At 43.7% G+C, this 27,121-nt stretch overlaps 1 protein-coding gene across 6 annotated transcripts in view; it reads right to left on the bottom strand.

Annotated features, from left to right (window-relative positions):
• LOC145416522 (uncharacterized) overlaps positions 1-27,121 on the bottom strand; it is a 294,640-nt gene that overhangs the window by 256,320 nt on the left and 11,199 nt on the right. For all 6 annotated transcript variants that reach the window (XM_080285482.1, XM_080285485.1, XM_080285481.1 and 3 more), the window contains exons 2-4: positions 15,830-17,189; positions 8,522-8,640; positions 11-159 (exon numbers count right to left, since the gene is read on the bottom strand). In XM_080285482.1, the coding sequence (XP_080141608.1) occupies positions 11-159; positions 8,522-8,640; positions 15,830-16,904 (1,343 nt within the window). In that variant the 5' untranslated portion in view covers positions 16,905-17,189. The remainder of the gene's footprint in view (positions 1-10; positions 160-8,521; positions 8,641-15,829; positions 17,190-27,121) is intronic.

The raw sequence follows: 27,121 nt of genomic DNA, 5'->3' as shown, positions 1-27,121 counted from the left end.
GCAAACTTACGTCTGGCTCTCACGGACGGTTTTCATGGAGTTGTTGAAGTCCTCAGTGAACTCGCGCCAGACAGTGATGCCCAGGCGGCGCTTCAGGTCCTGGGCTGTTCGCACCTTTGACCCCAGCACTTGTCGAAGAGTCTGGATCTCCTCTTCGGTCTGATTTGCAAACGAAGGACATTATTATCGTAACTAACCATCATCCTATCTTTCACTGTCACTTTTCATCAGGACAATATAGGGCTACAGCTGGGCTACTCAGTCCAGAAATTAAACTAAGAGTGATTTTTCATTTGCCCCCAAAATTTGTTATCCATCCTGTATGTGAGACAGCTACAGTATTACTGGATGTCAAATCAAGAAGCATAAACCTGATATGGTGAATTCTAGGAAAAAGGAATATAAACTGTAATGGTCCATCTTATAATTACCCTCTGAGATGTAGGGCGCTACCATTGGACTGCCATACTCTTGCACACTTAAGAGAAAGTGACCAGGCTGCTCCCATATATATCATCTAATCCTGTGTTGCCCCATGAGGAGCACAAGTGCCTGGGGCTAGGCAAGTAGGTCCGGACATTTAAGATGAGAGTGACAAGCCTCACTCATCCCCGAGTGGCATTACGTGAACAATAAACCCCAACCAACCCTTGAATATAAACCTGCACAAGCTCAATCCGACTGGAGAGCCTTAATTACCCACTAAACCACCGGGTGCCATAATTTGGTTACATGTTTGCCACCCAGTGTGGTAAATGGTTTCCTGGAGTACAGGAAACTATTTGGCTTGTCACTCAGTGTAGACTCACCCATACAGTCACACCAGTAAGAACACACTCCAAAGTTTCTTTTATAAGATTCCTTACCCTACATGTCACAAATGCCTTACTTTCTTATATGTATTACCTAATCTACACAACCCACACAAATTCCTTCACAGTCACATTTTCCCTGGTCACACTCTTATTTTTCACACTAATGCCTTAGCAAAGTCTCACTCATACATGAATATGAACATAAACACACCTACACCCTGTCCTTATCCAGCAGTGCAGTTCAATCCTGTTTCGTATCAAAGCCTCCATAGCACCTGCCACTTTCCTTCCCTGTGTCACTCTACATTTCATTTTGCATAAATATTTATATCCATATTTAATATTTGTTTCAGAGTACATAAACTCTCCTATCAATTCAAGTCCCACCATTCACCAGCCATCACTTTTACCTACAGTTACACATACAACAACCTATTCACAGGACACTGAACCTGACTAAAAAGATCCTATTCACTAGAAGCAAGCAGCACAAAAGCATCTGCATTCATCAGATTTGAAATACTCTCATCTTTCACCATCCATCACTGGCTGATTCCCTTTCTTTAACTCTAATTTTGACCTCTTTCATGGCCTTATCCACATACAGACTGACCTTCAAGAACATCACACACACTCACTCACTTCAACAATGGTAAGGAACCACTCACTTCAGACATCCATTTCCTCTTCCCCATGCCAACATAAAAATTCTTTACATCATTTAACAGCTTTCCTTCTACATCATATTTATGTAACACCCATAATCCCTCCCTGTCCACCTTGTATGAGAGCATTTACAGAGCAATCAATATCTTACAGTCCTCCTTACGTGGTTCCTCCACCTTACTGAGAATGTGTAATCTGAACAACCCCTACCAGTCCTTAACCCCTAAAACGTGGGGCGTCGCGTTTGCGACGCTCGCCGAAAAGGACATAACGGCGGAGCGTCACGTTTCCGATTCGAGTTAATTTTGAATAAACGTGGGCAAGGATGTTCCAGCTGGTATTGTCTATCAGTACCACCACCCTTTAGCTACAATTAGCATACTTTACCTTTGTACTACTGACCTCCGTTGTTGCCAAGTATCGCGTTTTTCCTCCCTCCCCCCCCATTCACGGCCCGGCCAGCCTGGCTGTGATACATGGCAGCGCTCTGACTGCTCAGAACTGTAAATCTGCGCTCTCCTCTCACAAGCAGTTTATGCTAATGGGAAACGCTTGTTTCCCCAGTTGTAACACTAGCTTTTTTTCGCACGGTTTGCCCCTGTTTAGCGTCAGTTTACCGCAGGCTTTCAAAGTGACATTATGGCGAGTTCTAGCTCTTCCAAGTCAGTGTGAGCGGCCGACAGGAACGAGAATATAGTGACGGGCGTAAGGCAGAATAAAAAGCGCGTTGCGGTGATCTTTTGGGAAGTAATATGATTGAAAATAATGTAGTATACATGTTTTTAGCTGTGAAAATGGAAATGTTTGTTGAGTGACGGGAAGACCGCCGCCGCGCTGTATGTCGGCCGTACGCTTCGTTGATTTTAGCCTTATTTTCAGTGCTTATGGTACAAATACGGATTCCAAACTACCTGTACGTTGTAGTATAAAGTTTACTGTGACAGAATGAGGCTGTGGTAGAGGGGAAACCGGGTTGCTGGAGGTGTGAAAGTGAAGATTTTGTTACCCAACTTTGCAAGTCTCCACAAGTCCTTAGGTAGTCCACGAAGGCTCAACACCTGTCTCTGGAGAAAGCTGAATGTAAGTACTATCTGCCATACCAAGTATAATGTTCTAGGGTTAATCTCTGATTTTTGGCTAATATTTTCCTACAGGTACTCAGACCGCGATCGAACGCCGCCACGCGGGGGGGGTCAGCTGTCCATGGCCGCGCATTAGGGGTTAAACCACAGTGTCCATCTTCTCTACTTACAATTACTCCATATGCCCCTCGTACAATACTCAGCAGACTTAACCCAAATTAATTTTTGCTTTCACTTCAGCCATGTTTACTTTTATACACTGACACAGTTAAAGCCTTTTGCTCCACTGTTACAACTCCACTCTCTCAAGCTCTCTGACTTATTCATTCATTCATTCATTGCCAGACGCCATGTATCCCAAACGGGGTGGCCAAGGGCTTAGAGTTAATTGTTTTACAGGGAGGGGCACTAATCCTCCACCAACCCCACTTGACACGTAGGGAGAACTCTCTGACTTATCCCATTAATAATTCATTCCACACTCTCCTGTGCATTAAATCATCTCTATAAGGTACATACCTCATCATCATCTAGTACCTTCTTATTCTTCAACCTTATCACTGCACTCTTTACCTCAGTCACCAACACATTCTGAAGTACCTCATTCCTCCTTTGTTCACCACATTACTCTGCTCTCCTCACTCCCATTCAACAGTTCTTCAAAATATTTTTCCTATCTACTCCTTATTTCTCTTTCATCTACTAACCAATCACTCTCCTCCTCTGCATTTTTCACAAGACTCCCACAATTATTTCTAAATATTCATACCTCTCTCTTAAGGTTTGTCTGAGTATATTAATTCTTTCTTTAATAAGAACTCTTTTTGGCATCCAATACATTAACTCAAACTCCTTCATTATCTTTTATTTATATTTATCTGACATTGCTGTCTCCTCAGTTTATTCACTTTCAAACATTCATTCTATTTACTCTCATCCACCACTCTTCAAAATACAGGCAATTTCATATTCCACACTAGAATCATACTGTCAGACAAATATCAACATTGCCCACTTAATGCTCTCATGTCATGACAATGCCCCCACCTGTTATGCATTCCCAAGACGCGCAATTCCCACTTACACAACGACCAAAGTCATGACCCCAAACCACACTGCATGGGCATCAAACCAAGTTCCATGGGCAGAGTTTGGTGGAAAATTCCCCCAGCCCTTCAAACTGACGCAGTGCAATGTCATGGTGCATGAAGCTCAACTTACAATGCATCACGTCACTCCTGCATCTCCTTCACCAAGCTTCCTGCAAGCATATGGTTATGTTTGCTCTTGCCTTGTCACTCTACCGCCTGTATTCAATTGGTGCCCTGCTTTGTGTCTGAGTGTTGTGCAGTGACTGCTACTGTGTGCCCTGTATTGGAAAATGACAGGCTGGGATAGCACCTTCTCAAAGGCTTGTAAGTAAACCTTATTAGGAACCCTTAAAGGATATATTGTGGCATCTCAACAATCATGAGAACTTAGTGGATAGCGCACATGCATTCAGTGTGAATGAATCCATGGTTTGCACTGTCAGAAAAGATTGCAAGAAGGCTGAGCTTGCAATCTGGCTTGAATTGAAGAAAGTGTGGGTAGAAGCCTAACGAAGGATAAAGTACTGATGTAGATCGAAAATATTTTGATTAAATACATCTATGCCCAATGTAAGGATAAACTGCCAACTGATGGCAGTCATTTGTAATATTAAGCAAGGGATATTTATAACAAAACACTGCAAGATGCAAGTGCAGCCAACTTAGGTCTGTATGAGCAAGGGATGGCTGAATGTGTCTGTTAAGAGGCATGGGACTTCGCCATGGATAGTGATGGTGGTTCCTCTTGCTGCTGCTTTACCCAGGTATGTCTGGCTGACAGACCAGTTGACCACAGGTAAGCAACTGCTTCTGTGGGGCTGCTCTACAGGTACAGCCTAGTACATACACCTCACTGTACAGGGATCTGGCACCCCCTTATTATAGACATCTCACCAAGATCAGACCAGTGTCTTTCCCATGGAACGGTACTGGGAACTTTGAGGATGACAAAGCTACTCCACCTAGGGTGCATAGTGCCACTTTGTGTAGGTTCCCTGTCAGTGCCACCAGGGAGGTGTCTTCTGCTGACACTAAAACCACTGCCACCATTCCTTCCGTGCTGAGGAAAGTGAAACTACGAAATGGCTACAATATCGCCCATGTCTTCAATATGAACAAGATTAGGTTATTTTGGACACACCTGCCTTCCTCAACCTTACTGACGCACAAATTTCGAAAGTTAAGTACTGTACCTCAGAACCAGCAAGAAGTGCCTCACCATCTTGTGTATCAAAGTGTCAAAGCTACTATTAAGTGCACACTCAGACCACCTGTTGTTCACCAAACCCCAGCAACTTTTGGGTGTGTGCCTGCAGCAACTGGAATCATAATTCTATGGAATGGGCTACAGCTATGGATCACTCACTAGTTTGATAACTTGTTTATGCAGAGCATCACTCCAGGAAGAATTTAGCTTTCAAGATGGAGCTGTCGCAAGGCTCCAGGCATTCTGTGCACCTAGTGGGTAGTCATCTTTTATTGTACGTTGTCTTCTTACCTCCACAAACCACCACTAAAGTACAGCCTTTAAACCAGGAGATTAGACTGGCATTTAGGGACTTTCAAGTTGGCCTATGAACAGCAACCACAAGCAACAGACAGGAGGGTGGAGATGCAGGGCCCGGAGAATGAAGACGGGTGGAGTGGAAGTGGACCTTGACTGCATTCAAGCAGAGAGGAAGTGGTCAGCATCAGTGCAAAGCCTGAAGGAATTCTAGATGTCTGTCAGCCTAAAGAACACAATTATCAGTCTCGTGCAGGCCTCAAAGGATATAAATGTGAAGGAGATTTACCGTGCGTGGCAAAACTTCCTATCTCATTTTTTCACACCAAAACTCCCACCCAAATCTTTGATGCTCTTGCAGCTGTGGCAGAGGTTTAATACATCATCCTAGTCCCAGATTCTCAGGGGAATAACATACTTCATTCACTGGGCAGAAAATGCATCAGCTACCAGAGATATGCTGTGAACTAATGTTTCCTTGTGATGGACAGCATCTCACTACTGCGAGGAGCAGGGAGAAGTGTGAAACTTTGGTTCCTGGATGAATGCCACATGTCTCTCTCTCCACCCAGCTAACAGGGGCACCATAGTGGGCTCCACATCAACTCGTTAATACTTTACAGTATATGGTCACCATTCAACACTGTAAATGGCTTCCTGGGTCACTGGAAACCATTAGGCTGGTCATTTAATGCAGTCACCTATGGAAGAATTGGGTAGCACTACACTGAGTGGATGATGGTTGCCACCAACTACCACAGTTCTATGGATAGAAACCTAAGCATAATAATAGGCTTCGTGATATACAGGAGGACATCTGGCTTGTCCCTTAGTGCAGAGCCAATCATAATGAACAATATTATATCAACAGACTGTTCTCAACTTCCACAACAAAGCATACTAAATACAGTAGGAATAAACTGGGACACTCCACAGTTCAATTTCCATCATTCTTAGTGTTCCATTATCATCTCATGCACAAATGCACAACTCTCTCCAAAAACTGTCCCTTCATTCTTTGCTTACTCTCTTAATCACTTCTCTTCCTATACCTTCTCACTCATTAATATATAAGTACAGTATATCACTCCTGTTTCTCAAAAGAAGTACTTTGGAATGCTATCCTCATGTACTATTCGAATACTGCTCATATGCTCAGCAAATGCTTCACAATATACTATACCTCCATCTGTACATATTCTAACATGGTCAGTACCATCAAGTTCATTTATACATGATCAATGCAATACACTACAGTACTGTAGTCTAATAGTGTTACATTAACAATAAAAAATCATAGTAAGATATTATATATATCTATCCATATACCTAGGCTGCTTTCCCCCATGGAAAGGAGGCAGCCAAGACAGGACGACACACTCCCAACTTACTCATCCACTCAAACACATTCATTCGCATCTTAGCCCAAAAGGGGAGAAGGGACAGATCCTCACCGCACCATACCGCACGAGGGTCAACTGTGCAGTGCAATTGGTGACATCTGCAGCAGGGCCTGACAGCAGAGCTGGTTTATCCCTGCCACATCATAATAGACCCATCCCCTTACCCACACCTGACCTGATCCTTTGATTAGACAAAATGCGGGAGAATATCCCCTCAAGGCTGCATCATCATTTATTCATTCACAATTTCTCTCCATTCATTTCTATCATGCACAGCCACTCTTCCTTGCTCAACACACATCCCTCTCGCATCCAATGTTCTCTTCACACTGTCCATCCATCCTATTCATGATCTTCCTCTGAGCCTTACACCTCTCACATCAGATCTAGTTATCTTTTTCACCAATCACTCATTACCCATTCTCTCCACATGCCCAAACCATCGCAACACCCTCTGCTCAACTTGATCAGCCATCTCCCGGACAACTCCAGTTCTCCTTTGCACTTCAACATTTATCACTCGATCCATACGAGTCACTCCACACATACTCCTCAGACACCTCATCTCCATTACATTCAAACTTTTCCTTTCCGCTACACCCATGTTCCATGTTCATAAAAGTCAAAATATGTTGGAATCTCTTTTATACTGTATAGAGGTACTAGTATTTGTAATTCAAACTTAGAAGAATTTGAAGGAAGTGCAGTACAGGTATACCTCGATATACTGTACAATAATCCTAGATGCAATACCCTGCCATAGCAATGTGGGTAGATATACTACCATACCATGCCTAACAATTGCCAAACTACAATTTAATGATGGGTTTTATTTTTCTTAACAGATTTTGATTATATTTTTGGCTAAAATTGTGTGCTTAGGTTTATAATCTGTTTTTAGCCTTAGACTGATGTTTTAGTCATAGGTGGGGTGAACACTGTCATTTTGGGGTACAGTTTACTAAGTTTGATTTTTTTCCAGATATATCTGACGATTTTCAGATTTTATTTGTTGGTTTTAGTGAGTTATTTAGGGTGTCAGGCTTTGGTTATCTTCTTTTACAGCTGTTAGGCCATCTACATTGGCTTTAAATTTATTTTGGGACTCATATGGGTGGGTTTAGGACTTGGTCAGGGGGGAAAACCAAAGTTTAAAAATGTATCCCATTACAGTCACTACTCGATATACAATGGGGTTACGTCAGGTCATACCTTAACGTATAACAAGTTTATCGTTAATCAAGAGATTGAAATACATTATAAAAGGGGGGTTACGTCAACTCAACTTCCCAAAGTCACCTACCCAAGACTGAAACAAAAATGACAACCCACCTTAATCACTTCCTGTGTCAGTCAAAGTTGTCTCCAAGACCAAAACAAACACTACCATACCAATACAGACAGCGTTATTCATGTACAGTAAATCGTTGCAACAACACAACAATCACACCTGCGTAACACTGGCCTTGTGCTACACAATGTATACTGTAGTATGGTGCTTAATAACAATGGCAGGGGAGCACAAGTGAACGAGTGGAAAAGACAGGGCTTTGAAGGGGTAGTGGGAGTGCGCAACTGAACCAAAACAATCCTCTGCACGTCGGGGCCACCAACTTGCCCGAGACAAGCGACGGTCATCTTGCATGCGCGTGGCACTTCGTACGAAATTTTCGTATGGCAATATTGTTATAATGGGGAATTCATCGAAACTTGGATTTTAGGATGTAACCTTTTTGTTATCGTTATAGCAAATTATTGTATACTGGTTCAACGTATAACGAGCAGTGATTGTACATTATGTTAAATCTACCCCGAGATACGATACCCTGCCTAATGATGAGTTTTTACTTAACCAATTTCATCGTTAAACTGGGGTATACCTGTACAGTACAGAACTGCATTTTGGTGTTCACTAACACAACATGTTATCTTTCCTACCATCCATCTCTGTATACTTCACCTTGGCCAATTCTGCCTTCCATTCCTCACGCTGCTTCTCCTGCTCCTCTGGGGACAGCTGATTGAAGCTGTCATGGACTCCGCTGTCAGGAGTCACAGCGTCATACGTCACCTCCTCCGCTGTGAACAACATATTCAATAAGGATAGGTACCAACACACACCTCAGCCTCAGTTTTAACACATAAATTGGCGTCAGATATAAAATACTGGATATAATCAAGAGTGGATTATTGGACTGGTAATATAGTTAAGGGTCAGTATTCTATGAATTATATAGCATGTAAGTAAATGACACAATAACTGAAATACAGCCCATAAATGCTTGGAAACAAAAGTTCACCTGTTACCTGACCTCTTATAACTTCCCTCTATCGGGCTGTTCCTAAGCTAAGAATGGCTTGATTTGTTTCTCTGCCCTATAACGATGTATCACTCAACAGGGAAGAAAGTGACGGACATACCCAAAATTTCAAGCAGAAGCACTGGAATGGTTGGTAAACTTTTATCCCTAACTGCGCTGTGCTATATGCCTGTACATACTGTAAATACGGCACACACACACACACACACACACAAAAAAAAAAAAAAAAAAAAAAAAAATTGGTATTGTACGATAACTCCAATACAGTAATGGCTGTCAAGCTCATGACATTAAAAAAGTTGATGAAAATAAAGATAATACTGTGCACTGGTAGAGGCAGACCTTAAGTAGTACAGAAGAGAGTGTAGCACAGTAGCAGTATACCAATGAGACGAAAGTTAGAGGGTAAACAAACGCTTGACGCAGTATAGCATCTTACCAAATCAGTTCTTCCTGATAGAATGTTGTATTTTTCTTATTATTTCTGGGGTGGTAAATGAATGTTTCTTGTTAAATCTCTTTCACTGTTGTTTTAAGCAAGGTTCTGCTGTATCAACTCCACTGGCCTCAATATACAGTACTCGTCAGAAGTATTCAGCGTTGTCCGCCGGGCGCGCAATACTTATGGCCCAAAAAGAATCACCCATTTTTGGGGGTAAGAATTGAGCCACAAGTTTGAGCTCCGAGCATGATGTCACGGTAGCCTGAGGCCTTCCGACATGCTGGTTGGTTCCCGCCTCAGTTGCCCACGGGCTGCCTGAGAGAGAGGAACTCCGCCGAGTGTCCCTCTCAAATTGCGCCATTTTTTACCGAGTGTCCCGCAGTGTTTTGGCCTTTAAAACTTTGTTATGGCACCTACCCGTGAACTATCGAGTGAAATCATATCCCAGATCATTGCTCTAAAGGAGGCAGGCCACCAGACAAAGGAAATTAGTGAATTGGTTGGTGTGGCACGATCGACAGTGCGTTGTTGGTGTGCGCGGTTTCGGGAGGAAAACAGTGGTGAAGTTCCCACAAAGAAACCGAGGTCTGGTAGGCCTAGGAAAACTTCCCCAAGGTCTGTTAATGTTTTAAAACGTGCAGTGGAGTTTAATCCTCATGTGAGTGCAAGGAAAATTAAGGAGAGCAACCCAGAAGTGTTTGGTGAGGTGTCAGTGAGAACAGTGTCTCGTAGGGTGCATGAGCTTGGTTACACAAGTCACAGGCCTGTGAAAAAGCCTCTTCTCTCTAGCAGCCAGAGAATTCGTAGGCTTGCCTTTGCTAATAAATATCTAAACTGGGGTGAGGAGCAATGGTTGTCAGTGTTGTGGTCTGATGAGGCAACATTTAGTGTTACCTGTAACAGAGGAGCACGAAAAGGTAGTGACCCACTTGACCCACGGTATGTAGAAAGCACAGTTAAACATCCTGATTCACTCATGGTATGGGGTTGTTTCTCAGGGAAGGGTTTGGGGAAGCTTGTTGTACTTCCCAAGAACCTCAGAGTGAATCAGGATGTTTACCTGGAGCTTCTGTGTGATCATTTACCAGACTCCTTCGAGCTAACAGGTGCACGAGTGTTTCAGCAGGATGGTGCACCTGCTCACAAGGCCAAATCGGTCACCAATTGGCTTCGTGACTGCGAGGTATCATTCATGACAGACTGGCCAGGAAATAGCCCAGACCTCAACCCGATTGAAAACCTCTGGTACCTCGTAAAGAAGAGTCTCCACGGGAAGGCCGTGAGCTCTCTGCCTAAGCTGGAAGCCGCCATTCGTGACTCCTGGGACAAAATACCGCTCCAGCACCTCAGGAGCCTCGTCCTTTCACTTCCAAGACGTCTCAGGTCCGTGAAGAAACGTAAAGGCTACCCTACAAAGCACTAAAGGTAAATAAAATGCATTATTTTTATGTTTTTTCAATGTTGAAAGGTTTGTTTCTCAGGAGGGACGCAGGGCGCTCCATACTTCTGACAAGCACTGTATACGGCTCAGGGGTCAACTCTTCTTTGACTCCAATGTCAGGCAGAAGCGACCATGATTTGCGGCTTGGCATCCCGGGTACCTTTTAGTATATACTCCACGATTCAGGATAAATGGGGATTTCCACAATTTACATGAAAGGAAGATAACCAAGCCTCACAAAATATATTCTAATCTACCATCATAACAATCTATCCATATATGACCTAATCCTGCATAAATCACCATCACCTAACAATATAATGTGTTCTAACCCACCGGAACATAAGCTAGTTTAACTAAACCTAACTTAACCATGCCTAACTGTACCGTACCTACCAACCTAACCTCCAGTTAGGAAATGGGAAATGATATCCACTCCACAAAAATAATCATCAGTAAAGCATACAGGACAGGGGAAATAAACAAGGAAACAATGTCAACAGAAACAAAATCAAGAGATAACCACTTACGCCCATAACAGGGGAAAAAAAAAAAAAGGTAAATGAATTTGGGTACATTTGAGTAAGTCGCTTCCATTACCCCATCAACAAACTCGTTGGTAAGGCTTTGGGAACATGACAATAAAGGAAGGGGGGGGGGATTTACCACTCTGGAAAAAAAAAAAAAAAAAAAAAAAAAAAAAAAAAAAAAGGAAAAATACGAATTGAACTGGTAAGGTATTTCTGCTACCTCAAGGGTACATGTACTAAGAAAGAGGCTGAGGAATATTTAACAGGGTGAAAAGTAAGGGTGGATCAAGTAACCTGGAGGCAGTTCTGTCAAGGCCACCCCGTGCTTAGGGGTTCAAAGGGGGTAGCAAGGCATCAGGGAGGTGACTGATATTGATGATGATGATATTCATGACTGATGGCGATAAGGATGATGAAGATGATTTAACACAATGACGGCTTCATTCTTATATACAAAGGCTGTAAGCATCTATACTACTAAAGACATGGGAATCATAATGTTCTTTTACAGTAAGGAAAACAGCAGATAAACAGTAATGGATAAGAGAGTAAACCATCCCTAAAAATGCTCCTTATACACTGCTGTACTGTATGGCACTCAAGTAAAAATGACATTAAAAACCAAAACACACAAAATATACCCAACACCCAAACCAGGAAGCCAATAGCACACAAACACACAATACTGAACATCTATCACTCCAATGTCCAAGCTTCACTCAGCATGACACATTAATAAAAAACCTCACTGCAAAGTCTTTTGGTGCACCCCCAGGGTGTGACCAGCTTCTTGGAAACTGCAGAGTTCCCATAATGGATGTCTTGAGGCAACAAAGTAAGTATGTAAGTAAACGAAAAGTTCAAGATGACTACAAAAACAATGCTGAAGGTCATGTCTTGGTAGGCTAAGTTATGTTTAAAAAATGTAAAGTTAAAGTGTACCTACAATGTACATAGAATGCAAAAACACTGTTCTGTATAATAACATTTCATCATATAACATTTTCTTGGTATTAAATAATACAATGATCTTGGCTGAACATATAGGAATATTTAGAGACTGAGGACTTACATCTACTTTGAACCTTATAAACAAACTGATCTAATTTACAGGCTACATGTCTAAAGACAGAAATACGGAAAATTATAAACAAAGACTCCTAAAGACATGGCAACAAATTTAGAAACTATGTTAGCTCTGATCAAGATTACTTTTACCCTTCAGCCCTGGGATGTGCTTTTCATTACATCTGTACAATAACACTTGTTTTTGTGGGGGGAAACCTCTTCGATCCAGTGGCATTTTACTTTTATTCTTTCTACCCCCTGACAATTTCATTCAGCCAATGGGATGACTTCTTGCAATCTATCTATCTATCTATGGCTAGACACCATAATCCCGTACGGGGTGGTCATTTGCCTCTGAGTTAGTAGTTTTATGGGGAAAGGTGCTAACTCTCAGCCAACCAACTTGCTGACATGTAGGGAACACTTATAGGTTGGTTATATGGTTACCACCCAGCAATGTAAATGGTTTCATGGCTTACAAGAAACCATTTGGCTTGTCACTCAATGTAAAGCCACCTGAAAATGAAAGAGGAGTAATAAAAAGTGCAAACTCAAGAAAAAAAATATGAGCTGCCCAGTTAATAACTGGGGCTTTTTTTTTTTTTTTTTTTTTTAATGCAAGATAAAAGCCAAAGGCTAGAAGCCTGCAAGATTGTTCTCTCCAAGAAGAAAACAAAAACAAGATAACAGAGAGCCAAATTTAAGATCTAATCATTTCAAGATGCCTGGATACACTGCGTCTGAAAGACTGGAGGTCATAGGCAGTAGGAAATACAGACAAAGGAAGGCAGTTCTGGAGTTGACCTGTTGCATACATGAAGGACTGGGAGTAACAGTTAACTCTTGCATTAGAGAGTTGGACAGAAAAGGGATGATAGTTTGTTGCTGGACAGGTGCTACACACCTGCAGTAGTGGTGGAGGGATGCAAGCAGACAGTTCAGAGAAGCCAAGTTAATAAATGGGCCAGAAATAATGTATACCAACGACAGTGCTAATAAACAAGACATTATGACCACTGTGGATTGGGACACCTCAAAAAAAATACTTCCCTGACATTCACTTGTATGACTTATTGATTCCACAACAAGACACTTCTGAGTAAGCCAGACATATTCCAAAAGTTACCCTCTCAGGAATGGAATCATATGTTTCATTTCCTTAATCTCTGATTAATGGTAAAAACCTGGATTTAACGACATTTTCTCCAATGATGTGCACAACACAGGTAGCTTTCACAGGGTACCATCATCAACTATCACTGAATTACAAGCACTTTTTCTACCTAGTACTCCACTGGCACTCTTACATTTCTGATTTCTGATCATTTTTCCTTTCAGGAATTTTGTGAAACCTTTGGTGTTGCAGTAGACATACCAAAAGGCCTCTGACAGTGTGACACAAACATTTAACACCAAACTGTCTTCCTATCAGCTCTATCCATGCATCTGTACCTTTGTCTCAGGCTTCCTTTCTGGTCAAGCTATAAATGCCACTGAAAGCTACCATTTTAAATCTATAAACAGTGATGTTCTTCAAGGTTCTGTCTTTTCATCTAAACTTCCTTCACTTTTAAATGATCATCTGAGCTGTATATATAGACCAATCCATATAATCTCAGTCTTCATCACAGCAGTCACTACACCACCTACAAAATGGGGCAAAGGCATACCTAACTTCTTATTCATTATTTGGAGAAAAAAATTTACTGCCTAAAATTCAGCTCCACTATTTTTCTGCTCAACACAATCTTCCATACAATCATCTCTTTACTTTCAGCAAAGTATAAATTGGTTCATATATCAATATCCACAGTACAGTAGCTTTTTTTTTTTTTTTTTTTCCCCCATGTTCTACCTCATAAAAAACATAATTTCTCTTGCAAAATCAGTTTCTCAGATGCTGGGTGTGCTTAATCAACTCCATGCTTTGTTAAACTCTACTCAGTAACTGACTTTCTGCAGGAGGTTTCTTTGCCACTGTACGGAACAGAGCTGTGTGATGTACCACTGCAGCTCTCATATAGAGGTTTATCATAGACAGGTCTTTCTAAAAGAATGAGGTACCCCATATACAGGTTTTTTTAACAGGGTGAGGGTCCCCACATACAGGTCTTTTTAAAAGGGTGGAGTTAAAGGCTTTTCATTTCATCAACTCTCTTCTCAGTGACTCCTTTTACTCCCTCCCCCCCTCCCCCTCCCCCTCTCTCTCTCTACTATTGCTCTTTCACTGGTCACTGATCTTCAGACCTGTCTGCTAGCATCCTTCTCCCATTACAACCAGTAAATAACAACTGCCTAGCTAAAAACAGCAACTTATCAGTTTTCTGTCCAACTCTGATGCAAGAATTTACCAGTATTCTTACTAATTCATGTGCACAACTTGTCAGTTCTGGTAGTCTTTCTCGGTAGTTTTTTCTATTTGCCGATGACCTCCAGTTTTTTAATCACTTCCCTACAGTGATATTTTTTATACTGCACTTTCTACATACAAAAAGTGACTGGTATATCATATTTAAGAAGTATCTCTAATACTGAAAAGGCTAATGAACGTTATAGCTAAACCCTCCTGTCTTAAAGTCTCCTCCAGGCTGAACAAAGCTGTCGGAAGATAGAAGACTATAATAAAAAACATGTCTTGGAAGATAGAAGATTATAATAAAAAACATGTCTTTAGGTGTGGTGTCAAGACATCTCAAAACATATGGAGCTTGAATTTAGTTTTCTCTTCTACAATCTTCTTTGGAAGGCGTAGCCAGCTTTCAGTTCTTTCTTTATTTTCAGTACAACAAAACAATACCTATCAAAACTTACATGATACTATTACAGAATGACAGACACTGATGCAGTTACCCAGCCAAACACTCCATAATGAACCCTGAACTGAAATTACAATTATTACACCTGTCAATATTCTACATCATAAAAAATGAAGAAGGTCTATTACACTGTGTAATTACAGTCCTGGATAGCACGTATAAGTAAGTACAGAGACTCAACCTTGAATCCAACTTCCCTGAGACACTCTTGAGTCCAACTTCCTTCATCATGTTTGTATGGTTGCATTACTTCCTGTCACCCTGACTGCTCTGCAACTTGTTACTGACAATCTAACTGGAGGGACCGTGACTAGTAAGTATGTAAATATTGAACTATTACCATAGTTCGTTCTACAGCTCAAGGTAAACGGTGTATGTAACAGAGTGCTGTGCAATGCATGACAATTCTGCAAACCACTGAGTTTGTAAGTAACTGAACATGAATTATTCATTCTAACAAGCACTTCACTATATAAAGTACTGTATATCACCAATAAATTATACCACCTACTGATGTGTTCAACACTGCCTAATAAATCTAATATTAAATTTTTAGTCAGATACTGTTTTCAAATGATGCTATCATTGTAGTTTTACTATCATTCAAAAACTTCACCCTCTTACCCAACTCCATGTGGACCATGTCTTACCTAACAAGCGGCGGATCTTGGTGGGCAGGAGGGCCAGACTGGTCTTCATTTTGCCCTCCCTACGCTTCATTTGCCGCTGCAGGGCCTCCAGGAGCCTCCTGTACCTGTCCTCCATGGGCCGGGTAGGACGGGGCGGGGCAGTGGCCTCAGGTGTTGGGGGAGGAGCCTCGTCACCCCCTGCTGCACTTGTTCCGCTATGCACTGTCTGGAGGAACCTAAGGTAGTTGTGGTGGGGGCTGATCTTCGGGCGGTACTCTTTGCCATAGTTTTCATATGTCACTTTCACGTTACCACACGGCAGGATCTCTGCCTCTGCTACCTCTTCCTCCATTACATCTAGAAACACTTCATCATCTATATAATCCCTCCCCTCCCCTGCCCTCCATAATCTGTCTGCAGCAGGTGGTGCATGAGGCTGAGGTGAGGTGATGGGGCAGTTGTGTGCATGAGCATGAGAGTTTCTTGGAGTTAAAGGGTGACACTGCTCCTCCCCAACACTGCCTTCATCTGATACACTGCTAACACTAGCACTACGTGACGCTGACAGATCCAGGTCAAGGGTGAGGTAGTCATCCCTCACCCTCACACCCAGTGCCTCCAGCTGTTTCACCAGGGCCTCACAATTATCTAGTTGGCCCTCATCCCCCCAGTGTCTAGTGCTCCTGTTGCCCACAAATTCATACCCCAGTGAAGGATCAATGTAGTCCTCTGGTAGCCTCAAGTTCTCCAGGGTCAAGTCCTCCGGTGGGTCCTCCAGATACTCATCCCCACAAGTGAGGCTGGAGGGTGCAGAGTCATCAGCCAGTGTGTCCAGTCCATGTGCCACCAACTGAGCAAGAACCCATGAGCTTTGTGCTGAGTCTAGGGTTGCTTCCCCACTCTCACTGGTGGCTGTGCTGGTAGTGGTGGTGGTGGTGGGGACACTTGGCTCAACTGGCACATTGTTGTTCTGGATATCCTCTGGTGAGTGAGCCATTTTCTTTCTTCTTGTTCCTCTAATCAGGACACAAAGCAGTATCCAGATAAGACGAAACAACCCGACCAGGGCAGTCTGGCCTGGCCAATTTTCACCCATACAACTGATTTCTCTTTTTGTTTACTGTATTACCATCCCCTTCCCACATTTATCTTCCCAGCAGCCAAGCAACATTTACTTGGCCAGGAAGATGGGAAGTCTCATTCTTTTCATGGTTCACAATTTCTAATGACTATCTTTTTCTTATTTTCAGTTAAACATGATGAATAACAAAATCTAATCACATCCATGTTTTGGACTGCAGCTGTTTATGTGATCATATTGAAGTTTTCTGTCTGCTTACACAAATCACTTCACATAATGATCTGGACAGAACAGAATTGCCTTAAAAAAAAAAAAAAAAAAAAAAAGTGAAAACATCTTGCACAAAAAAGACCACTTATAAAATATTTTATATATATATATATATATATATATATGACTTGCATATGTTTGCAACAAAAATCCAGTCACCTTCCTGCCCGTGCCTCTATTTTTAAAAAACACGTATGATTCTCCACGGATATGTAACCAGACGCAGTTCCGGGAACACAAAACACAAGGTCATAATTACACGTGCTCTGTAATTTCCCCAGCCCACCTGATCTGTATCTCCCGGTCTCCCTTTACTCATACAGTTCTCCTCTCAGCCCTAAAAGCACTATCATTACTTCCCTCTCAGCATCCTATGCCCTAACCAGCTACAGTTATTAGTTCCTTTACACTGACTAAATTTTCAGAGTATGATGAAATCTAGAGAGAGAGACAGAGAGAGAGACGAATGGATGGATGGACAGATAGATAAATATCAAAGAGGAAAAAGCCAACACAACAACCCTACAAAACAAGACAGGCACACATCCAGTACCAAATCAAAACTACGAACAACACATCAGAGGAATACAGCTAACAAAGCCATCACCACAAAACTCTAATTCAAAGCTCTAATTACATACAGTAAGTAGGTCCTGGTTAGAAGTTGCATATTTTGACTGCCCTTTTTTCTATCAAGTCCACAGAAAATGAAAAAAAATCTTTCATACTATATTTTCACTGCTACCTATAAAGCTGATTGACCAGTTTTACCAAATTACTGCATCAAATGGATGGAAAAATTGCAATATTTCAGAACCCACCTTTGACCTATAATGAGAGCTGCCCGGATTTATAAAAAAAAAAAAAAAAAAAAAAAAAAAAAAAAAAAGTCCAACACATAAAAAAAAACAGAGGCATCAAAGAAAAAATTAAGAATGCAATTAACAAAACCATTTGTTCTGAGAGCAAATACAAATAAAACAACACTGCAATACTGAAGAACGAAAACTCTATTCCCAAGTCACAAGAATATATGTACAGTCAACCAAAACAGTATGGCACACCTTACTGTACATATCATTCTAAAACACAGACGAGGGATTGTGATACCTGGAGCACCCTGGGATTTTAAGGGCAAATATTATCCTTGGTAATTATTGGAACTCGAAATCACACAAAAGCTTTCATTCTGGGTGCTGTGTTTTTAAGGCACTAGGGTAATAGATTCCTGTGTGCCCTACAAAACTCACTCATTTTCACAACCATCGTACCCGCAGGTGTGCCATATATACCTTTTCTTTTTACTATACAACACAACACCTAGATTAAAGTTAACAAATTCCTAAGCCAAAAGGTCTAAATAAGTAAATACAACACAGCAACACTAGAAAATAACACCAAACCCTACCACAGCAAAAACCCAGACAACATACCCCCAGAATCCAGTTAATGAAGCCATGTGACCTACTTCCAATTACCCCTGAGTGCTTCTGCTAATGAGGGGTCACCAAATTCAATATACATCGTCCTGTTAATAACGACGTTGCTGGGGTTACCAAACTGAGTGGGAGGATCCAGGTCAAGGTAATGAGGGTGGACGCAGGTGTAGGCTGATGGAAGGAAGGGGGGGGCAGGTGAGCAAACAGGAGGGGTGTGGATGTAAGGGCAAGAGAGTGGAGGGGAGAGGTGTGGATAGAGGGCTAGGAGGATGGAGAGGAGGGGTACTGATGGAAGGGCAATAGGGTGGAGGGGAGGAGTGTAGATGAAGGGGTAAGAGGGTGGAGGGGAGAGGTGTGGATGGGGAACAAGAGGGTGGGGAGGGAAGGGGTATGGATGGAAGGACAAGAGGGTGGAGGGGAGGGGTGTGGATGCAGGGGCAAGAGGGTGGGAAAGGGAGGGGTGTGGAGGGTAGAGGCGAGATGGTTGGAGGAAGATAGGGTCAAGAAATGGGCCAGAGGATAACAATGTTGAAGGTGTGTGTGTGTGTGTGTGTGTGTGTGTGTGTGTGTGTGTGTGTGTGTGTGTGTGTGTGTGTGTGTGTGTGTGTGTGTGTGTGTGTGTGTGTGTGTGTGTGTGTGTGTGTGTGTGTGTGAGAGAGAGAGTGTGTGTGTGCGCGTGCGTGAATAATGACTTAAAGGTTAAGTGTATGAGGTATATGGATGGACAATGGGCGATAAGGTGGAGGCGGGTGTGTTTGGGTGGTCAAGGGTGAGAGACAGTGGAGGAGTGTAGGAGTGTGGATGGAAGAAGGAATGAAGGTTGGTGGGTGGAGGGTGTGGCGTGGGGTGTAAGGTAAAGGGTGTGGGAGAAGAAGGCCACAAAATAAATCAACCTATGTACTGATCCTTTCGAAGTCATTTATTGCAGTATGTGATAGGCAATGATGATAGTACTGATATTTATTGGACAAGTTCCACACCTTATTCCACATAAAAGGAGTGAAGTCTGATGAGGAAGCTAGTTCGATCTCTTCCAAAGCTTCATCCATTTCCTCGGGTAAAACAAACCATAATATTTTGTTCTAATTCATCCATTAACTCCAAGACGTCAGCAAGTCTAGTGATTACGGCACAAAATTGATTTGCAAACATACATCATTCTAGGTGTGTGTGTGTGTGTGTGTGTGTGTGTGTGTGTGTGTGTGTGTGTGTGTGTGTGTGTGTGTGTGTGTGTGTGTGTGTGTAAAGACGACGGAGTAGGAAGGGGAGAGGGGTAGGCTTGGAAGGGGAGGGGGAGAGGGGCAGGGTAGGAAGGAAAGGGGAGAGGGGCAGGGTAGGAAGAGGAAGGGGGAGAGAGGCAGGGTAGGAAGGGGAAAGGGGCAGGGTAGGAAGGGGAGGGGGAGAGGGGCAGGGTAGGAAGAGGAGGGGGAGAGGGGCAGGGTAGACAGGGGAGAGAGGCAGGGTAGGAAGGGGAGGGGGAGAGGGACAAGGTAGGAATGGGAGGGGGGGATAGGGGCAGGGCAGGAAGGGGAGGGGGAGAGGGGCAAGGTAGGAATGGGAGGGGGGATAGGGGCAGGGTAGGAAGGGGAGGGGGGAGAGGGGCAGGGTAGGAAGGGGAGGGGGGAGAGGGGCAGGGTAGGAAGGGGAGGGGGGAGAGGGGCAGGGTAGGAAGGGGAGGGGGGAGAGGGGTAGGTGACCGTCCATCCGTCCCCCAACACCCAGATTACCTCATGGATGACTTCTGCCCTTAAGATTATTTTTTCAATATAAGATTTTCAACAGTGACATTAAAACTCTTCCTGGTAGCAGCAGGCAAGGCCATTTCATTTTGCGAGAAAAAAAAATAATAGTTTCCCCTTCCCTAACTTAATTCGTAGATCAAAAAACATAATTACCCATTATAGTTAAGTATATGAATCAAATATTAGTTACGATTACAATAAGCAACATAAAACTTACGACTAAAGTTCCTAGAATCGAAAGTGGTAGAACAGGTAAGGTGAAATTATGGGTTACGAGATTGCGGTGAGAGATGCAGGTCATGGGGTGGGGGTGGGGGGTGCTGAATGAAGGTGGTGGGGTCAAGGTGAGGAGTGGGGGGAATGGTAGCAGTGAGTGGTAGGGGCAGAACAGAGTGGTATGGGGGTGGAATGGTAGTGGGGGAAAGGTAAGTGGGGCAGTGGTAATGCAGTTGAGGTGGGTAGGTGGGATATAGGAGTGAATGGTAATAGGTGGGCAATGACAGTGGGGTGAATGGTGAGGGAGGGTGGGCTGGTAGAGGGGAGGGCCAGTGGTATGGGGGATGGAATGGTAATATGGGCCGTGGCAGTGAAGCTGGGGTGAGGCGGGCTGGATATGGTGGTAGTAGGAATGAATGGCATCTGGTGAGGAATGGCACTGGAAAGAATGTAAATCAGGTGAAGTGTTACGGTATATTGCACTTACTCTGACCTGACAAGATCCCTAACCCCTTCTATCTCAGTTAATGGCGAGGTGAAATCAGACGGAAGATTTCATTTTAGTAACCAAGGAGACTCACTTTTTCCTCATAATACAGGCTTACTGAATTTGAAGCAACCACGACTATGTAAACTGTGCAAGTGACCTAGTTCCCTCACATGAAAACAAACCACGTATAGTGAAGGGCTGGTACTGGAGGTGGGGTAGGTGGGAGGGGAGAGTAGAAGTGGAGGGGAGGTGGAGACAATGGGGTGGAGGTGAGGTGGGTGGTTGGGGGTGCGGTGGGGAGAGAAGGGGGGAGGGAGTGGTGGAAGGGAAAGTAGGTCTGTACTTTGAACAAACACTCCTTGGAACCTTAAAAAAAAAGAAAAGTGGATGGAAAGAACTACGACAAAGTACGAAAGAATGAAAGAGGAAAAAATATCTGAGCAAGCAAGAGACGATTTGAAAGAAGAAAATGGAGGAAGAGTATTATAAATCAGAAAAAATGAATGAACAATGGAGGAAGGAAAAACCGAAATGGAGGGAGATGAGAATTACTGAGAGAATAGGTGGGGAGAAAGGGTAGGAAAGACTGAGACAAAGAGAGTGGAGGAGGGATGGAAAAAGAGTGTGTGTGTGTGTGTGTGTGTGTGTGTGTGTGTGTGTGTGTGTGTGTGTGTGTGTGTGTGTGTGTGTGTGTGTGTGTGTGTGTGTGTGTGAGAGAGAGAGAGAGAGAGAGAGAGAGAGAGAGAGAGAGAGAGAGAGAGAGAGAGAGACGGGGAAGGTGGAGGGAAAAATGAGCGGGAGGGAGGAAAGAAAGGGGAGGAAAATAGGGAGAAAACAGAAGGGGAAATGGCGAAGGAAAGAAGGAAAAAGAGGGGAAATGTGAAGAGAGAGGGGAAAATGGAGAAGAAATGGGGGAGGGAAGAAGGAAGAAGGGGGAAACGAGGCTGGAGGAGGTGGGGAAACAGAAGGGGAAGAGGGGACATCGGTGAGAGTTAAGGGTGGGGGGAAACGGGAGGGAGGAATGGGAAAAAAATGTGGAGGAAGGAAGGAAGGAGAAGAAGGGAGGGAGGAAAAATGTGGAAGACTGGGAGGGAGGGAGGGAAGGAGAGGGGGAGGGAGGGAAGGAAGAGGAGGAGGAAGGAAGGAGGGAGGGAAGGAGAGGAGGAGGGAAGGAAGGAGAAGGGAAGGGAAGGAAGGAAGCCGATGAGAAAGGGAGGAATATGGGGAGAAGAGGGAAGGAAATGGGGAAAGGAGGTGTGGGAAAATAGGGAGGGGAGGGAAAAATGGGGTGGGGGTGAGGGTGGGGATGGGGGTGAGGGTGGGGAGGGAGGGTGCGGGGGTGAAGGACTTTCACCAGAAGCACTCACAATGACTCACAGAAAAAATATATATACTGTACGTCACTGATTCACACCACCTTCACCTCTCTCTCTCTCTCTCTCTCTCTCTCTCTCTCTCTCTCTCTCTCTCTCTCTCTCTCACACACACACACACACACACACACACACACACACACACACACGATCCCATGACACCCACTTGACCCGAATCTCACTTGACCCATCTCACCACAAACACATCTTCATCTTCACTACTCTCAACATAAGATGGTGTTGCCTACTTCTTCCTTCATCTGTGTCATTCTTTTTCTGTGTCTTCAATTTTCTCTTCCTATTCTTTCCCATCCTTCCTGCCACTATTTATTACGGTGCTCTTTCCACTTCCGGTGACCCAACACTCAGTGATAAGCTTAATGATTTCCTGTGACCTAGCTAACCAATTACAACACTGGATGGTAACCACATAACTAAACAATGGGGTGATGTGGAACGTACTATTGTGCTCCTGGTAACTGACTGAAGCAAATGCAACATCCATCCAGGAACCAAACTTCCACAGTAATCTCCGCGCCTCCCTGTGGTGAAGCACTGTCTGACGTAAGGGAACACTGGGTCACTGCACGGAACGGCCCTGCGGGGGTTTTTGCTTGCCCGAAGCTGATGGGTGTGTTCGACCAGACAGATCGAGGCTACACAATAACATAATTACCACAGCCCTCTCTCACTACTACCATCACAAACATTACCACAACCATCACCACCACAACCATCGCTATCATAATCACAATCATGACCACAACCACCATCACTAGAATCACCACAACCAGCGCTACCCGTCATTACTACCTTCACCACTACCACAATCCCTCTCCTTACCTCTGCACCCACCACCATCACCATCACAAAACCAGCGGCCTAGCCAGAGGGGCGGCTCCAGTGGCCAACCCATACTTTCGGTGGACCCCCAGACCCCCCTGAATAGTTCTCATTGGACCAGCCCGTAAGTGGGTTTGGCCCCCCCCCAGAAGCCACACCATTTGAAATACCCCAGCTACGCCCCTGACCAAAACCACCATCGCTCCACCATCATCATCATCATCATCATCATCATCACCACCACAACTACCTCCACCACTACCATCATCATCACTGCCACCACCCACACTACCACCATTGACACCATCTTCACTACCATCACCACCACTGCCACCACCCACATTACCATCACCACCACTGCCACCACCCACACTACCATCACCACCACTGCCACCACCCACACTACCATTACCACCACTGCCACAACCTACACTACCATTACCACCACTGCCACCACCCACACTACCATTACCACCACTGCCACAACCTACACTACCATCACCACCACTGCCACCACCCACACTACCATCACCACCACTGCCACCACCCACACTACCATCACCACCACTGCCACCACCCACACTACCATCACCACCACTGCCACCACCCACACTACCATCACCACCACTGCCACCACCCACACTACCATCACCACCACTGCCACCACCCACACTACCATCACCACCACTGCCACCACCCACACTACCATCACCACCACTGCCACCACCCACACTACCATCACCACCACTGCCACCACCCACACTACCATCACCACCACTGCGTACACTACCATCACCACCACTGCCACCACCTACACTACCACCACCACCACCACCCACACTACCATCACCACCACTGCCACCACCTACACTACCATCACCACCACTGCGTACACTACCATCACCACCACTGCCACCACCTACACTACCATCACCACCACTGCCACCACCCACACTACCATCACCACCACTGCGTACACTACCATCACCACCACTGCCATCACCCACACTACCATCACCTACATTACCATCACCACCACTGCCATCACCCACACTACCATCACCACCACTGCCATCACCCACACTACCATCACCACCACTGCCACCACCCACACTACCATCACCACCACTGCCACCACCTACACTACCATCACCACCACTGCCACCATCACCACTACCCACCTCGCCACCAACATCCCAACAATACACAAACCCATCCACCTACTCCACTTCCTCCCCACCATCACATCCACAACCTTATATCCACAAACATACACGTCTGTGTGTGTGTGTGTGTGTGTGTGTGTGTGTGTGTGTGTGTGTGTGTGTGTGTGTGTGTGTGTGTGTGTGTGTGTGTGTGTGTGTGCTGAACAAACACACATTCACCTTTCCACCTCAGCCACACCTAAATATTCACCTCCAACTTCATCTGTATTCCATCTAACACCCTCCACCTTACTCACTCACACACCTACCTTTACTCCTTCAGTATATATAATTACTTTTGACTGCAACTTCAGTTCTGTGTAACCAGCAGCATCGGTTTAAGGAACAATGATAAATTCGTCTCTTATTCTTCTCAGTACATATCATCATCATCATCATCATCATCAACATCGCATCCACAAATTAATACACACACACACACACACACACACACACACACACACAGACCTCCCCCCACCTCCCCCCCATCAGCTATACACACAACCATCCACCTTTCCACCCCACACTCAGTCACCTCCACCGACACCTATAAATCACCAAACAACTCTATCCAGCCTTATTCACCTACACATCTACCTCTACTGCTTAACATCTACCCTATTTCTTCCTATAACTCTACACATGCAATCAAACCACATCAAATTTGAAACATTGATAGATAAATAAAAAAATAATCTACTCTTTGGTGATGGAGAGGGTCGCCTTCATGTGGTGGCACTGATATAACCAGGCGGCTTCACTGCCCGGCTATACAAACGTCCCTCAATTTCCCTCTTCCCGGAAAGGAGGATGAACTATAGAAGATCTGGTAAAGCTACTACTACTACTACTATTACTTCTACTAATACCACTACTACTACTAAAAAGAGGCAGCCACCACCTCCACACGTAAACACACACCCATCCACCTTTCCACCTCCACCACACCCACTCATTCACCACTCACACCTGTGTCCCACATAACCCACTCTACATAACCTCACATCGTCACTATTTCAGGTTTGTCTTTTCTTTATTTCCTCTTTTTACTAATTCCTCCTTTACCATCTCTTACATAATCCACATAACTCATCCATTAAGTAAGACGTAAGAGAAATACCTTTATTCTTTCACTATACAATTAACCTACCTCTCTCTCTCTCTCTCACACACACACACACACACCTATATCCATTTGTCAGAACCGCACACTTGCCTTCATCACTTCAATATTCTTTTCTTTCTTTCTTTTTTCCCTTGTTTTTATTTCATATTGTTTTAATATCTTTTACAACTCAATCAACTTCGACACAAAATCTATCCATTCTTTCACTATAGATCAACTCTCTCTCTCTCTCTCTCTCTCTCTCTCTCTCTCTCTCTCTCTCATCGTAAAGGTACAGACTGAGAGAGTGACTAGAAAAGTGTGTGAGTGAGGTGGAGGGGGAAATAAGGAGGGGAAGACTAAGAATGAGATAGAGGGATGGGGTTGGAGATATGACAGAGGGGGTATGAGCTGAAGGGTGGGCAACCAAATGGCAGAGGACAGGGTGACGTGGAGGTGATTTGTTTGTGGCCACCCCTGTAATAGATAAAGATAGATAGAAATGTACAGCTGCAGACGTAAATACACATAATTATACTTCACTGCAATACTATCAACACTGCAATACTATCAACACTGCAATACTATCAACACTGCAATACTATCAACACTACAATACTATCAACACTACAATACTATCATCACTGCAATACTATCAACACTGCAACACTATCAACACTGCAATACTATCAACACTGCAATACTATCAACACTACAATACTATCAACACTGCAATACTATCAACACTACAATACTATCAACACTGCAATACTATCAACACTGCAACACTATCAACACTGCAATACTATCAACACTGCAACACTATCAACACTGCAATACTATCAACACTGCAATACTATCAACACTGCAATACTATCAACACTACAATACTATCAACACTGCAACACTATCAACACTGCAATACTATCAACACTGCAATACTATCAACACTGCAACACTATCAACACTGCAATACTATCAACACTGCAATACTATCAACACTACAATACTATCAACACTGCAATACTATCAACACTGCAACACTATCAACACTGCAATACTATCAACACTGCAATACTATCAACACTGCAACACTATCAACACTGCAATACTATCAACACTGCAATACTATCAACACTACAATACTATCAACACTGCAATACTATCAACACTGCAACACTATCAACACTGCAATACTATCAACACTGCAATACTATCAACACAGTGGTCAATATGCAAACTCAGTCATACGATCTTCAAAATTTTTCAAAATACTGTGTAACACTTTCACAATTATTCGACCAAAAATTGAGGTGATAGTGTCAGCAACCGTCAAAAAGAGAGAGAGAGAGAGAGAGAGAGAGAGAGAGAAACGAAAAAAAAAAAAATGCGCTCCAGCGTAAATTCTCCTGATATTTTGGGCTAAGGGGATGGCTCAGTCGGCTGGTGTGGGAATGGGTGAGGCAGTGGGGGTGAATGAATAATACAGGGCATGATAACGTCCCTGCAACACACGAGAAAACACCTGTGGACTGAAAGAGGAGAGTTA

Source organism: Coenobita brevimanus, chromosome 106 (genome assembly GCF_032717465.1).
Source record: "Coenobita brevimanus isolate Jiangsu-jjx chromosome 106, ASM3271746v2, whole genome shotgun sequence".
Classification (NCBI taxonomy): Eukaryota; Metazoa; Arthropoda; class Malacostraca; order Decapoda; family Coenobitidae; genus Coenobita; species Coenobita brevimanus.
This window is presented reverse-complemented; position numbering and strand designations above follow the sequence as displayed.